The sequence below is a fragment of the Macaca mulatta genome, chromosome X (assembly GCF_049350105.2).
Source record: "Macaca mulatta isolate MMU2019108-1 chromosome X, T2T-MMU8v2.0, whole genome shotgun sequence".
NCBI lineage: Eukaryota > Metazoa > Chordata > Mammalia > Primates > Cercopithecidae > Macaca > Macaca mulatta.
Genome location: NC_133426.1, coordinates 30,500,283 through 30,514,581, shown reverse-complemented (window position 1 = coordinate 30,514,581; position 14,299 = coordinate 30,500,283). Strand labels below are relative to the sequence as shown.

General features: G+C 43.0%; 1 protein-coding gene across 16 annotated transcripts in view; it reads right to left on the bottom strand.

Annotated features, from left to right (window-relative positions):
- The window catches only part of GK (glycerol kinase), a 79,784-nt gene extending 66,819 nt beyond the window's left edge, over positions 1-12,965 (bottom strand). For all 16 annotated transcript variants that reach the window (XM_015127125.3, XM_015127129.3, XM_077988292.1 and 13 more), the window contains exons 1-2: positions 12,775-12,965; positions 1,056-1,129 (exon numbers count right to left, since the gene is read on the bottom strand). In XM_015127125.3, the coding sequence (XP_014982611.1) occupies positions 1,056-1,129; positions 12,775-12,852 (152 nt within the window). In that variant the 5' untranslated portion in view covers positions 12,853-12,965. The remainder of the gene's footprint in view (positions 1-1,055; positions 1,130-12,774) is intronic.
- Positions 12,966-14,299: the final 1,334 nt, after the last annotated feature.

Sequence of the window (14,299 nt, the reverse complement as noted above, 5' to 3'; positions counted from 1 at the left end):
GTGACATTCCCTCATGTTGTTGCAAGTATCTGTTCACTTTTTAAAAATTACTAAATGGTATTCCATTGTTATCCATCCTACTGATGACAGACATTTGGGTGGTTTCCAGTTGGGGCTACCTTTTTTTTTTGAGATGGAGTCTCACTGTCTCCCAGGCTGGAGTGCAGTGGCGCGATCTCTGCTTACTGCAAGCTCCGCCTCCCGGGTTCATGCCATTCTCCTGCCTCAGCCTCCCGAGTAGCTGAGACTACAGGTGCCCGCCACCACGCCCAGTTAATTTTTTTTGTATTTTTAATACAGACGGGGTTTCACAGTGTTCCCCAGGATGGTCTCAATCTCCTGACCTCGTGATCTGCCCGCCTCGGCCTCCCAAAGTGCTGGGATTACAGGCGTGAGCCACCGCAACTGGCGTTTGGGGCTACTTTTAATAAAGTAACTATAAACATTCGTGTGCAAGTCTTTCGATGGGCATATGCTTTTATTCCTCTTGGGTAAATTCCTAAGAGTGAAATGCTGCAGGTGTATGGTTAGCTTTGCAATAAACTGCAACACAGTTTTTCAAAGTGGTTATATCATAAACATTATTAAATTTTAAATAATATACTTAACATTATATTTAATTACAATTACTACTTATGAATACTATTCCCAAAAATGTGATTTTAGTATTAGATATTAAGATATGTGAATACTTTTTTAAAAGATACCTTTATTATAAATCAAACCTGACACTCAAATCAGCAAAGCAGCATTTTTGCAATAATAGGAACACAGAACTCAATGACTTCAAAGTTAACGTAAAATTTCTGATATTTAATACTCTTTTGCTTTATTACTTTATTATTCATTCCTTGTTGGTAACTGAATTCCTAAGCCATCAATTCCTGACATGTAAGACATACCAAGTTATTGCATATTTTCTTGACTAATAACAACCTCTCAAATCTTTTCAGGAGGATGTCTGACCAAGTTTACTTTACAAATCCACAGGGCAAGTCAGGTGAGATGGACTAACAAACATAATGTGTCTTTACATATCGAATTAGGAAACATACCCTTCTCTTGGGAACTCTTGTTTTATTTCCACTTGATGATGACTAAGTAGTTCAGCTGTTTTTGAATTGAAAACCTGAAAAATATATTGTAATATTAAGGTAAAAATGCAGGCAGATATCAAGGATGTTTAAAGTTATTCAGTAACTGAAGTTCTTGTTCACTGGTAGAAAAAGTCCAATGAGATGAAATGCCATATAAGATGTTCGACTTTCTTTTCATATGGATTCATAAAAGATATAAGGCAGCATCAGAAATAACTTCTCTTTAGGTAAAAAGAAACCTATTGAAGATAAAGGTAAATTAAGAGGCAATTCCCTACTCCTTAAAAAACCAAAATGGTTCTCTAATTGTAGGAAATTTAACACATTAATTAACAGTATGGATTTCCTTTACAGAATAGGAAAAACAAGAATAATAAAAGAGAGCTGATACAATACTAATAGCAATGGTGTAAGGTTCCACTCCATTTATTTTGGACGTGGAGACAGAAAGGGTCACAGATACTCAGCACATAGATGCGTACTGTGTAGATTCCTTTGAAGGGAAGTGCGGCTACGCATCTAGCTCTTATAAAAGAGAAATAGAAGGCCAACGCAGTGGTTTACACCTGTAATCCCAGCACTTTGGGAGGCCGAAGCAGGCAGATCACTTAAGGTCAGGAGTTTGAGACCAGACTGGCCAACATGGTGAAACCCCATCTCTACTAAAAATACAAAAAATTAGCCAGGCGTGGTGGTGGGTGCCTGTAATCCCAGCTACTCGGGAGGCTGAGGCAGGAGAATCCCTTGAACCCACCCAGGAGATGGAGGTTGCAGTGAGCTGAGATTGAGCTCCACCCTGGGCGACAAGAGTAAAACTCTGTCTCAAAAAACAAAAAACAAAAACAAAAAGGTAATAGAGTCCTTGTTAGTAGAGGAATAAGTATATACTTGGCTCTATCCAGCTGAGTACTCTGTGACATGCTTGTCATAAATTGCTGACCCTTGATATAAAACATTAAAACCAATGGATGAAAACTAACAAAGAAGTGCTATACAATCCTCTACAATTTTAGCACTACTAAAAACAACACTTTTTAAAATATATCAAGTTTTGCTGGGCACGGTGGCTCAGGCCTATAATCCCAGCACTTTGGGAGGTTGAGGCGGGTGGATCACAAGGTCAGGAGCTCCAGACCAGCCTGGCCAACATGGTGAAACCTCGTCTCTACTAAAAATACAAAAATTAGCTGGGTGTGGTGGCGCGTGCCTGTAATCCCAGCTACTCAGGAGGCTGAGGCAGGAGAACTGCTTGAACCAGGAGCTGGGAGGCAGAGGCTGCGGTGAGCCAAGGTCGCGCCATTGCACTCCAGCCTGGGCAACAAGAGTGAAACTCTGTCTGAAGAAAAAAAAAAAAAGATGCTATATGCAAGTTTTTCATATATATTGTTTTCCATGTTGTAGTATCTATATTTGAGTACCAAAGTACTTACTCTTACAGAGTAAGATGCATATTTTGATTAAAATTAACTTCCAAAATTACTCTAATTACAGCAGTGAAGTAACTTCCAATTAGTAAAGCGTTTCCATGCTTAGGTTTCCTGTGGGAGAAAATTACCTGTTCAATGCAGACTAAGAAAATAAAAAGCATTGAGTCTGTGACTTGCTGCCTTCCTCCTTCTACATCACACACACTCCCTTTCCTCTTTTCTGGAGGAAATAATAAACATAATGAAAGCAAGAGGGCAAATTCTGAAGTCCTTTGAGAAGATAAAATATCTTACAAGTCAAAGGTTAACTTGACACATCATACATCATATACCATGTGATAGCCCTGTGATTTACAAGGCAGCATGAGGGCATGTCTCTAGGATGCCAGCTCCATTAGCATTAGGGTGTGTCTCTAGGAAGTCAGTTCCATTTGCCCTGTTTTATTCACTGAAGTATCCCTAGGAACTAGGGCACAAAGTTGGTGCTCAATAAGTATTTGTTGAATGTCCAAAAAATATGGTGTATTACATATACTTATTAGGACAAAAATTATCACATAAAGTGAGAAACACTTATGTGCAGAAAAACTTCACTACAATAGGAAACTCCAGCTGTATTACTGTTATTCATATTACTGCTGCTCCCTGCTACTCTCAAATTCCTAAAGGACTCTAGGCTAAGAAACAAAGTGTTGGCTGGGCGCAGTGGCTCATGTCTGTAATCCCAGCACTTTGGGAGGCTGAAGCAGGTGGATCACCTGAGGTCAGGAGTTTGAGACCAGCCTGGCCAACATGGCAAAGCCCTGTCTCTACTAAAAATACAAAAATTTGTTGGGTGTGGTGGCACATGCCTGTAATCCCAGCTACTCAGGAGGCTGAGGCAGGAGAATCACTTGAACCCAGGAGGCGGAGGTTGCAATGAGCTAACATCACACCATTGCACTCCAGCCCGGTACACACGTTGAAACTCCAAGAAATAAGAAAGAAAGGAAAGAAAGAGAGAGAGATAGAGAAAGAGAGAAAGAGAGAAAGAAAGGAAAGAAAGAGAGAGAGATAGAGAAAGAGAAAGAGAGAAAGAAAGAAAGAGAAAGAGAGAAAGAGAAAAAGGAAGGAAGAAAGAAAGAAAAAGAAAGAAAAGAAAGAAAGAAAGAAAGAAAGAAAGAAAGAAAGAAAGAAAGAAAGAAAGAAAGAAAGAAAGAAAGAAAGAAAGAAAGAAAGGAGGGAGGGAGGGAGGGAGGGAGGAAGGGAGACAAGGTGTCCCTTTTTGCTGGCTGAATTCATAAAAACCTCAATAGCAGACCTGTGGGGCTCTGAATGGAGTGAGACCCCTCTTCCATCACCTCCTAGTTTTAATTAGGGCAACGTCAGGGCCCTTATGCTAAAATGAATTCATGGATCTTTGGAAGAGACACAGAAAACAGAAGGATTTTGGTAAATTCTATTTGCTGTATTAGACCATGAAGCCACCCAATCAAACAACATTTGGATGTACCAGGATGGAGCCTAAACCTCCCGACTTCATTAAAGCTCTGAAACTTAGGAGACTGACACCACCTTAGTGTAGCCTGTCCAATAGAAATATAACCCAAACCAAAAATGCAAGCCACATACTACCTAAGTTGTCTCATTAAAAAAGTAAAAAGAAACATACGAAATTAATTTTAATAACACATTTAAGCCAATATATCTATAAACTTATTTTAACATGTGATAGATATAAAATATTAATGATTTGTTTTTACTAAGTCTTTGAAATCTGGTATATATTTTACACTTATAGTCTACTCAATTCAGACTAGCCATATTTGAAGTAATCAGTAGCTACATGTGGCCAGTGGCTATTGTACTGGACATGAAGTTCTAGAGTAATTTTTTCCTCATATATCTAGGTTCATATGAAGCCTTCTGGCCATTCATTTGTCTGCAGATGGACAAATGTACAAAGAAGGCTAATGATGTTTCCACAAGACTCTATGGTACAGGGTAATTAACTCCACATTAAAACACAGTGCCCAGAGGCAAGAATGCTAGTCTGATTTTTTCAAGTAGATTTCAGAAATCATTGTCAATTAAAGACAGCAGTGGCTGTGTCGTTTGCTTTACACAATGTCTAGCCTGGTCATTTGGTTTTCTTGGGGGGTGTTTGTTTGAGACAGGGTCTGGCTCTGTCACCCAGGCTGAAGTGCAGTGGCACAATCTCAGCTCACTGCAACCTCTGCCTCACATAGGGCTGTGTCAGGGCTATGAAGAGGAGAAAGGACAGGTAACCCAGAATTGAGGGTCCGAGAAGGGCTCTCAGAAGTGGTAACTTCTAAACTAAGACTTCAGGTTGAACAGAGGGAGTCCATGTGGGACAGTGTGCGTAGGAGTGCAGGGTGTACAGGTGGGCGAGGGTGCGTAGTACTTGCTGATGAGAAAGGATTAGAGGGAGGCAAGGCTGGGACAGGAAAAGCAGTTGCAATGTGTCTGCAGTTCAGGTGAGACATACAGAGGCCTCCACTAGGAGGGCAGCTGCGATGAGGTTGACAGAAGTGAAGTGCAAGTGCAGAGAGATACTTAATTCAGGAGGTACAAGCAGGAAAAAGAGCAACACTCAGGAAGGAGAAGTTACAGGTCAGTGCAACTGAGTAGGCAGTGTTTACCAGACAAGGGATAGGGTAGGAGCAGTAGTTTCAGGATAGGAACGCATAGGAGATTGCAAATTTTGTTTTAGATAATGTGTGTTTGAGGTGTTGCTTGGGCACTGAAGTGGAGATATCCAGTGATCAGTTGCTTCTATTTCAGGTCATAAGCTTAAAGAAAAAGATCCAGGCTGGGCACTGTGGCTCATGCCTGTAATCCCAGCCACTTTGGGAGGCTGAGGTAGGCAGATCATGAGGTCAAGAGATCGGGACCATCCTGACCAACAAAAATTTTCCAGGCGTGGTGGCGCACACCTGTAATCCCAGCTACTCAGGAGGCTGAGGCAGAAGAATCAATTGAACCCAGGAGGCAGAGGGTGCAGTGAGCCGAGATCACGCCACTGCAATCCAGTCTGGTAACAGAGAGAGACTCTGTCTCGAAAAAAAAAAAAGAAGAAAGGAAAAAAAAAGATCCGTTCTCAGACTTTTGTGTGGGCCAGAAAGGTAGTTGAGAACGTCATGCTTGGTGTGATGTCGAGGCAAAGAGCACACACAGACCCCGGAAGCACAGAGAGCTGGGGGACATCAAGCTCCAGCTCTGCCCACATCAGCTATTTGACATTTTCTTCTGAGCCTCTATGTTTTTCGTTTGTAAAAGGATACTAAAGTAATTAATGAAGAGTATTTAGCATAGAATAGGCAGAGTATACATCCAAAAGGTGTTAACACTATTACTGTTGCTACTACCGCTACTAATTTTATAATTACTATTATTACAATTACTACTCCCACCACCACTAATAGATGACAGAATAAAGATTAGAAATCACTAATTCTGAATAATGAATATAGGAAGCCAGTTCTATATTCATCTCTAAACCCAAATCATGTCTCAATTCCAGATTTTGTTTTGGGTGAAGGGTAATTTAAAAAGGAAGAAACAAGGCAAGTGAACATAGGATGAGAATTTAGCTCAGTGCAGACACAGTATACACTCGAAAGATGTAACCACTACTGTCACTGCTGCTACTACTGCTACGTTATTATTATTATTATTATTATTACCTATAAGTGGTAGTATTAGAATTGGAAGTCTCCAGGTCTATATTCAGCTCTATGCACAAACTATGACTCAATTCCAGATTTGGAGGAGGAGAATAATTAAAAACTGAAAAAACAAGGAAAATTGTTTTTATAAAAAAATGTTTGGCCGGGCCCAGTGGCTCACGCCTGTAATCCCAGCACTTTGGAAGGCCGAGGTAGGGGGATCACCTGAGGTTCAAGACCAGCCTGGGCAACATGGTAAAACCCCATCTCCACTAAAAATACAAAAATTAGCTGGGTATGGTGGTGCACACCTATAATCCCAGCTACTGGGGAGGCTGAGGTGGGAGAATCACTTGAACTCAAGAGGTGGAGGTTGCAGTAGGCTGAGATCATGCCACTGCGCTCCAGCCTGGGCAACAGAGCAAGACTCTGTCTCAAAAACAAAAAAAATTTTTTTTAATTAGCTTCTGAAACAACACATGTATTTTCTGCCTTATAAGAAGGAGAGTTGTGGGGCGCTGAAATGCTCTCTTGACTAAGTAACTGCCCTATAGGCTTACCTCACTCATCCTATGACTAATTCATCTGTCCTATCATAAATGTGCACATTCATTTCCTTCCCCATGTGATTTCCCCACTAGCCTAGCCTACTCTTTTATGACACACTAAACTTTACCATGTGATAAGACATTATTCAGAAATGTAAACTCCCTCTTGAGAACACCATGATACTACATAAATGTGAGTGACTGAAAATAAAAATATTAGCCACAAATACGTTCCATGCCAAATTTGACCAGAAAAGGCATCTTCCAACAAGCCACAGAAGTAAATAAAACATAGCAAATGAAATTATGTTTTTCTTAAAAATGAAATTGGCCGAGCGCGGTGGCTCACACCTGTAATCCCAGCACTTTGGGAGGCCGAGGCGGGTAGATCACCTGAGGTCCAGAGTTCGAGACCAGCCTGACCAACATGGAGAAACCCCATCTCTACTAAAAATATAAAAAATTAGCTGGACGTGGTGGCACATGCCTGTAATCCCAGCTACTTGGGGAGGCTGAGGCAGGAGAATCGTTTGAACCCGGGAGGCGGAGGTTGCGGTGAGCTGAGATCGCGCCATTGCACTCCAGCCTGGGCAACAAGAGCAAAACTCTGTCTCAAAAAGAAAAAAAAAAAAAAAGAAAGAAAGAAATTGTAGTAAATGGCATATACATACATCAAATACAGCTATAGTTTCTGATTTTGACTTTTTTCAAGATGCCTCAAGTTTTATCTGTCTATTCTTCTAAACCAAGCATTCCAGTCAACACACCTGAGTCCTTGTAGGTCCCTTGCTGCTAATGTTGATTCATGTACCATGTGTCTACCATGTGCCAGATGCTGTGTCAGGCTTTGAGGAAGAAAAAGGACATGGTTCTATCCCTCAAGAAGCTCAAAATTGAAAGCTCTTACCACTTAGTCTTGTGACAGACAAGAAGACAAGAGTGGGTGGCAGCTCTCTGTTGAGAACGTATTCCTGGTACTTGTGTAACGTGACGGGCAAGGAAACAAGCAAATGTAGCGAGGAAAGAAAGAAACAACAAAAGAACCACAACTTGGCCAGGTGCGGTGGCTCACGCCTGTAATCCCAGCACTTTAGGAGGCCGAGGCAGGCAGATCATGAGGTCAGGATTTCAAGGCCAGCCTGGCCAACATGGTGAAACCCTGTCTCTACTAAAAATACAAAAAAATTAGCCAGCTGTGGTAGCACACACCTGTAATCCTAGCTACTCAGTAGGCTGAGGCAGGAGAATTGCTTGAACCTGGGAGGTGGAGGTTGCAGTGAGCTGAGATCGTGCCGCTGCACTCCAGCCTGGGCAACAGAGCGAGACTCTGACTCAGAAAAAAACAAAGAATCACAACTCTAGTTATCACAAGAGTGGCCTCATTCCAGCTGTGAGCCAAATCAGTTTTACCAAATTTATTGTTCATTAGTCCTTGGCCCATAATGGGTGCTTAATAAATATGTGTTGAATAAACAAATGAAGGAAAGAGGAAATCCATCTGTAAGCCTTATGAGATCTCTAAGTATGATGGGACAGCTGGGGCCAAGGGAATGCTTCCTGCCAAAGCAAACACTGAGCTACAATTCTAGTCATTCTTTATATGTATTGTCTGTTGAAACAAAATGATTACGCAACCATTATCCACAGTGACACACCTGAGCCCTGCCTAGGACCCACTGAATTTGAGTCACAAGATGATCATAACCCACAGTATTCATTCAAATGCAATATTTTTTATAGATTGCAAAACCAATTTATAAGTATGTTTGTCATGGTGAAGATTCATTCATTTGTGATGATAATCAGAACTGACACTTGATTAATAGGTGAGAAGGTGGCCTCCCCCTTCTCTCATCTCCCCTCTGCAGTACTCTAGACAGCTGAGGAACCCAAGGCAGTAGTCAGGAGGACTGGTTTCAGATTATAACAGACCTGGACTTGAATCCTTGCTCTACCAGTTACTCTGTGACCTTGGGCGCAATCCTCAGCCACAGTCTAATCACCTGTGTAAAGAAGCTTACTAATACTATCTACATCACAGAGTTATGAGGATTAAATGAGATAATGCTGGAAAAGTCCTCAACATAGTACCTGACACATTTCAAGCCACAACATACTAAAGTATTTAAAAAAATCATCATAGCGGGGGAAAAAATTAAGTTACCAAATTAAAGAAGGAAGTTGATTGTTTAAGCTGAAACTTTTGTCTTACAAAGAAATGGCTCCTGTTACACTAATTCTCTTTCCAAGAAGTTCCTACTCTGCAATCTGAGTTACCATGTGCCAACCGCAGTTCACTTTCCTATCAGATAAGTTGGAAATGTTCCGCTTGTACAAAGCATATGCATGGGGTCCCAAGATTAATTATTCGACAATTTGACGAGGAAATGAACATGTTCTATTGTATGTCTACCACTAAAATGTAAGAAATTAAGTAACCAAATGTACCCAAGAAAGTTTTAAGAGGTAAGAAAGAAAACCAGAATTAAAATTCAGTTAACTTGGCCGGGCACGGTGGCTCACGCCTGTAATCCCAGCACTTTGGGAGGCTGAGGTGGGTGGAACACGAGGTCAGGAGTTCAAGACCAGCCTGACCAACATGGTGAAACCCCGTCTCTACTAAAAATATAAAAATTAGCCGGGCATGGTGGCGCATGCCTGTAATCCCAGTTACTCAGGAAGCTGAGGCAGAAGAATCGCTTGAGCCTGGGAGGCAGAGGCTGTAGTAAGCCAAGATCATGCCACCGCACTCTGGACTGGGCTACAGTGCAAGATTCCATCTCAAAAAATAATAAAAATAATAAAAAATAAAAAAATTCAGTTAACTTATTAAAGAGAAATAAAAATCTACTCAATAAACATGTATAAAACACTCTGAACAGTCTTTAAGTGCTGTTCATCTTTGTATTTCATAAAACATCTTGGTCAACATGACAAATAGCTTAAAAGGAGGTCCCTGCTCCCAAGTACAGCAGGTATACAATTATAATACAAGGGGGGAGTGTAATAAGAGCTACTAATAGAAGTATTTTTTAAAGTGCTATAGGAAGGGGGGGAAATTCTGAATAACGGTTTGAGGAAGACTTACACTAAAAGGTGGCAGTTAAGCCACTATTTAGAGGTAGAGAAGCAGATATGGGGGATAGAGGTGGAGGCATTTCCCTGGAATGAGAGAGCTCAGATAAAGTCTTTTCTCCTTATGGGAGAAAGCTAATATTGCTAACCGAGAAAAAAGAAGGAAGCTTGCAGAGGTTATTGGTCTCAGGAAAGTCAAGTTAAATATGCAAATTAATGAATAATAGTCAGGAAATTACTTAAATATCTTTAATCTTATAAGTTTCCTTATGACAGTTCTTTTCCACTGTATTCTTTCCTGACAGGTAAGCAATTATTTTTCAGTCATAATTACAACATGGAGTAATATGGAATAACTCCCGGGAATCACCTTGTGATTGAAGCACTTATTCAGCAAATCTTTTATCTGCATTTTGCAGGGAGTGGTTTAGCAACCTCTTTCCTTATAAACAAAGGAAAAAATACCTTGTGAAACCATTCCCAAGTTTTTCACTATTTCACACAGGATCTCTAAGCTTTTTTATTTGCCTCTAGGGCATTCTTTCATAGTTGTTTCTCAAGGAGCGGGCCATTTTATTGATCAACTTTTATACATCCTTCTCTAAGCAGGATGAGAATCTTCTGAATTTGCATCTTCGCTTACATGCAATGAGACCAGGCCTCACAGAGCCCAGTAAACAGGAGCCAATTTTTGAAGGCTCATGTTGTTCATGTTACACACTGAACAATTAATTGTAGCAATATGAAGTTGATCAAGTCCTTCTTCATTGATGTAGAAAGATGTCTTTTGGGCAACAAAACCTGAGGGACCAAGAACAACCTGCAGTGGATAAAGAAGATTGCTGGGCTACATGGACAGCAATGATGAGTCAAAAAGAAGGCATGGACAGTTCAAGCTGACTCCTAAAGGAAGCCTACAAAGTTATGAAATATTTTACCCATTTTCATACTGAGCAAAGGCTGTATAAACTTGAGAACATCTGCCATGCTTGGTATGGCCCCCACAGTGCCTTATAAACTAATTGCCAACATTTAAGAATTGAAAGATTTCATTGAAAACTCTGGACTACCTGCTTTTATTCTGACAATCTGGCAGCACTGGGCTTGCGTTCCTGCTTGGCAGCTACTAGCTGTCCCCTTGGCCTGGATATCTCTCTAGTCTGCTTTCCCCCTTCTACCTGCCTGGTCCCTGCAGGCATTTGTGTGGGCAATTCTTGAATATGGCTTTAAACATCAACCCACAGTTAGTTGGCACATGTCTTAATGGTCTTTCTTAAGTGGGAAGATGATGATGATCGTGTATATTATGTATTAATCAAATCCAGTTAAGCAGACTTTCTTACTTCTGATTCAGGATTACTTTATAAACATTTCTAGCAATATAAGACAAAGTGAAACCTGCTCTGGGTGATCAAAAGATAAACAGTGCAAGAGACAGTGGAACTATGCTTGGCAGCTCAAACCAAGGTAAGTCATTAAATAAGATTCAAACCAAAATTAGACTGAAAGCTTCTCACTTTAGACAAAAAAAGATATGTCAGGATCAAAGCACAAATGCAGTTTTTAGTCAAGTGCCAGCTTTGACAGAACTTTGAAAAAATATATACACTGTATGTATAATGCATATGTATAAATATACACATAAGTGTATATATGTATAGATACATACATACTAAATAACGCAGGAAAACATGATTTGGGGTAAAGTGAAGAGCTAAATAATCATTACATATTTACATCAACTTGCCAAGTTAGTCAAATATCCATTGAAAGCATGGGCTTTTATCAGCAGGCATTCATTTCAATTATCTTTATTTATTTATTTATTTATTTATTTTTATTTATTTTTTTGAGACAGAGTCTCCCTCTGTTGCCCAGGCTGGAGTGCAGTGGTGTGATCTTCGCTCACTGCAGCCTCCGCCTCCCGGGTTCAAGTGATTCTCTCGCCTCAGCCTCCCGAGTAGCTAGGATTACAGGCGCCCGCCACTACGCCCAGCTAATTTCTATTATGCCAGGTTGGCCAGGCTGGTCTCGAACTCCTGACCTCAGGTAATCCACTGGCCTCAGCCTCCCAAAGTGCTGGGATTACACGTGTGAGCCACCGCGCCCGGTCTCAATTACTTTTAAATTATCTTACTGAACTCAGTGCTAGGTCACTTTAAGAGCAAGTTTCCTAATTGCACAAAAATTAATCAGCAGAGTCACTTAAATAGCGATCTTTTGCGGTAAAACTGTGCTGTCACACATGGTAAATAAAAAGAGAAACAGAATTTCCGTCTCGCTTTATGCTGTGAAGCACAGTAAGGACAATCATTTGTTTGTAATGGGCAAAGTCTCAGAACTGAAATTTGCGAGTCTTCGGAATTAAATAAAGATTCTGGCAAAAGCAGTGTAGTATGACTGTTTCCTAATTTGTTCTGCCACCCTCCCCAGTATTCAACCCTCTGCAATTTCTGTGGGAGAGGATGACAACGCATCGTCACTCCAATACTTTATTCGTTCTACTGCTGGAAAGGACGCTGTGTTAGCTACCACAGCCGTGACACAGCTTTCCCCCCATCCAAGGACGTCCTGTGTCTCGCAGGCCAAATGCTCCTAGGGAAGACCGCGGTAGCCTTCATTGTGGCCACCTGTCCCCTCCTGCAAGCCGGCCGCTCTAAGCGGATGCTCAGAGTCCCTGCTCCCTCTGGGGGAAGGGTCACCCCATTAGTAGGTGACCCAGCTCCGCCACCAAAACTGCGACTATTCAACTCGGCCGTGGGGGTCATGAGAGGCCGAGGTCCCCCAGGCCTGGGTGGGGCACCCCCAGTGTGGCAGGTCCCGTTCCGGCCTCCCTCCTTTGCCCAGCGGCCGGGGCCCCGGGTCCGAGAGACGCGGGATGGGGACACAACAGCCACCCCCTCCGTCCCCCGACTCCCGCCCCGGCTCAGCGCCTCTTCAAATGTCACCCCGGGCTCACCAAAAAGCGCGTCGAACTGGTGCCCTGGTCCACCGCCCCCACCAATGGCCCTAAAACTGCCTTCTTTGAGGCTGCCATGAAACCAGCTTCAGGTCGGCCGGCGATTGCTGCTGGTTTCCTGGGTGACGGCGGCGGGAGGGGGAGGGGCGGGTGACGAGTCCAAAGAGCGAGGCCGCGCGCGTCCGCTGAACGCTCGGACCGCGCTCCAGGCGGCCCCTTTACCCGCGCGCAGCCTTCTCACCCCGCCCCTCCAGCTCAGGCCCCGCCCCCCACCGCGTTCTCCAAGGCTCCAGGGGCGGGTCAGGGGGGTGGGGGTGGGCGCTGTCACCTGGGCTAGCCAATCAGCAAACGCAAAAGAGTCGAACGCTCGGACAAGCGGAGGGCGAAGAGACGTCACGGGGGCGGGGCCTGGGCGCGGTGGAGGCGGTGGCCCGCGCAATAGGTCACGTGGGGGCCCGGCGAGTCGACAGCCGAGCCTTCCAGCTGCCTGGCTTGGGGCGGAGACGAGTACTGCCCTTTGGCAGACACCGCTCCTGGCCGGCGAAAAGAGCGCACTTCCACTCGTGTCCAGGGGCTCGCCTCGATAGGGGTCCCGAAGTGTGTAGAACTGCTTGTTCCCTCCGGTGGGCTGTGCACAGCACGACGTAAGTCTCTGTGTCGACCTGCCCGGCCTTCCCGCGTTTCCCACGCCCCGCCCACCTCCCTGCATCTGACCCCTGGTAATAATCGTAATCATTCCTTTGGCTGGAACTGACCCCTTACAGGGTCACCTCAAGGAGTAACGCGAATCCTTCACCGTTGCGAGCTTTTCAGGGACAAGAAACGCGGAAGTTCTTTCGGTTTAGCATTAAGGAAAGCACCCAAAATCAACCTCCCCAAGTTCCTCAATCGACCATTCAGGCAGAAGGCGCCCGGCACCACCCAGTCCTGACGCGCCCCTGCTCCTCGTTTGGCCTCACTCTGCGGTCCCCTCCTCCACACGCCATTTCCTCTCCCTCCATTAACTGCTTTGCATGGCAGGGAACAGAAAAGGGTCTCTCCCTTGACCTTGAATTTACCTTGCCCGGATGCTTCTGGATCCTGTGTTCTAAGGGCTTTCAAACTTGGAACCAAGACGCACACTGCAAAACAGTTTACAAAACAAACCCAGGCTGGAGTGTGTGTGTGCGGGGAGCATTTGTAGTTACAATCGTTACACATGTAAATACATGTTATATACATCTAATATACATATATAGAGAGAAAAACTTTCCAAAACAATATTTGTCCTTCCACAGTATGCATTCTGTACTTTTATTCTATGGCATATCATTTTTTTTAATGCTGATTGAAAATCACTGAATTGCTTTTGTAACCCACCATGCTCTCTATCAATTTTAAAAGCACTCCGCTATACTCACTGTCATTTCTTTCCATCCCTTTCCCAAATGTCTGTGTTATGGAACATCATTTCTTTTTTTTTTTTTCCTTTCTTGCCTTGCACGTCACTTGTCCATCTCTGTATAGTTTTACCACACATGATCTG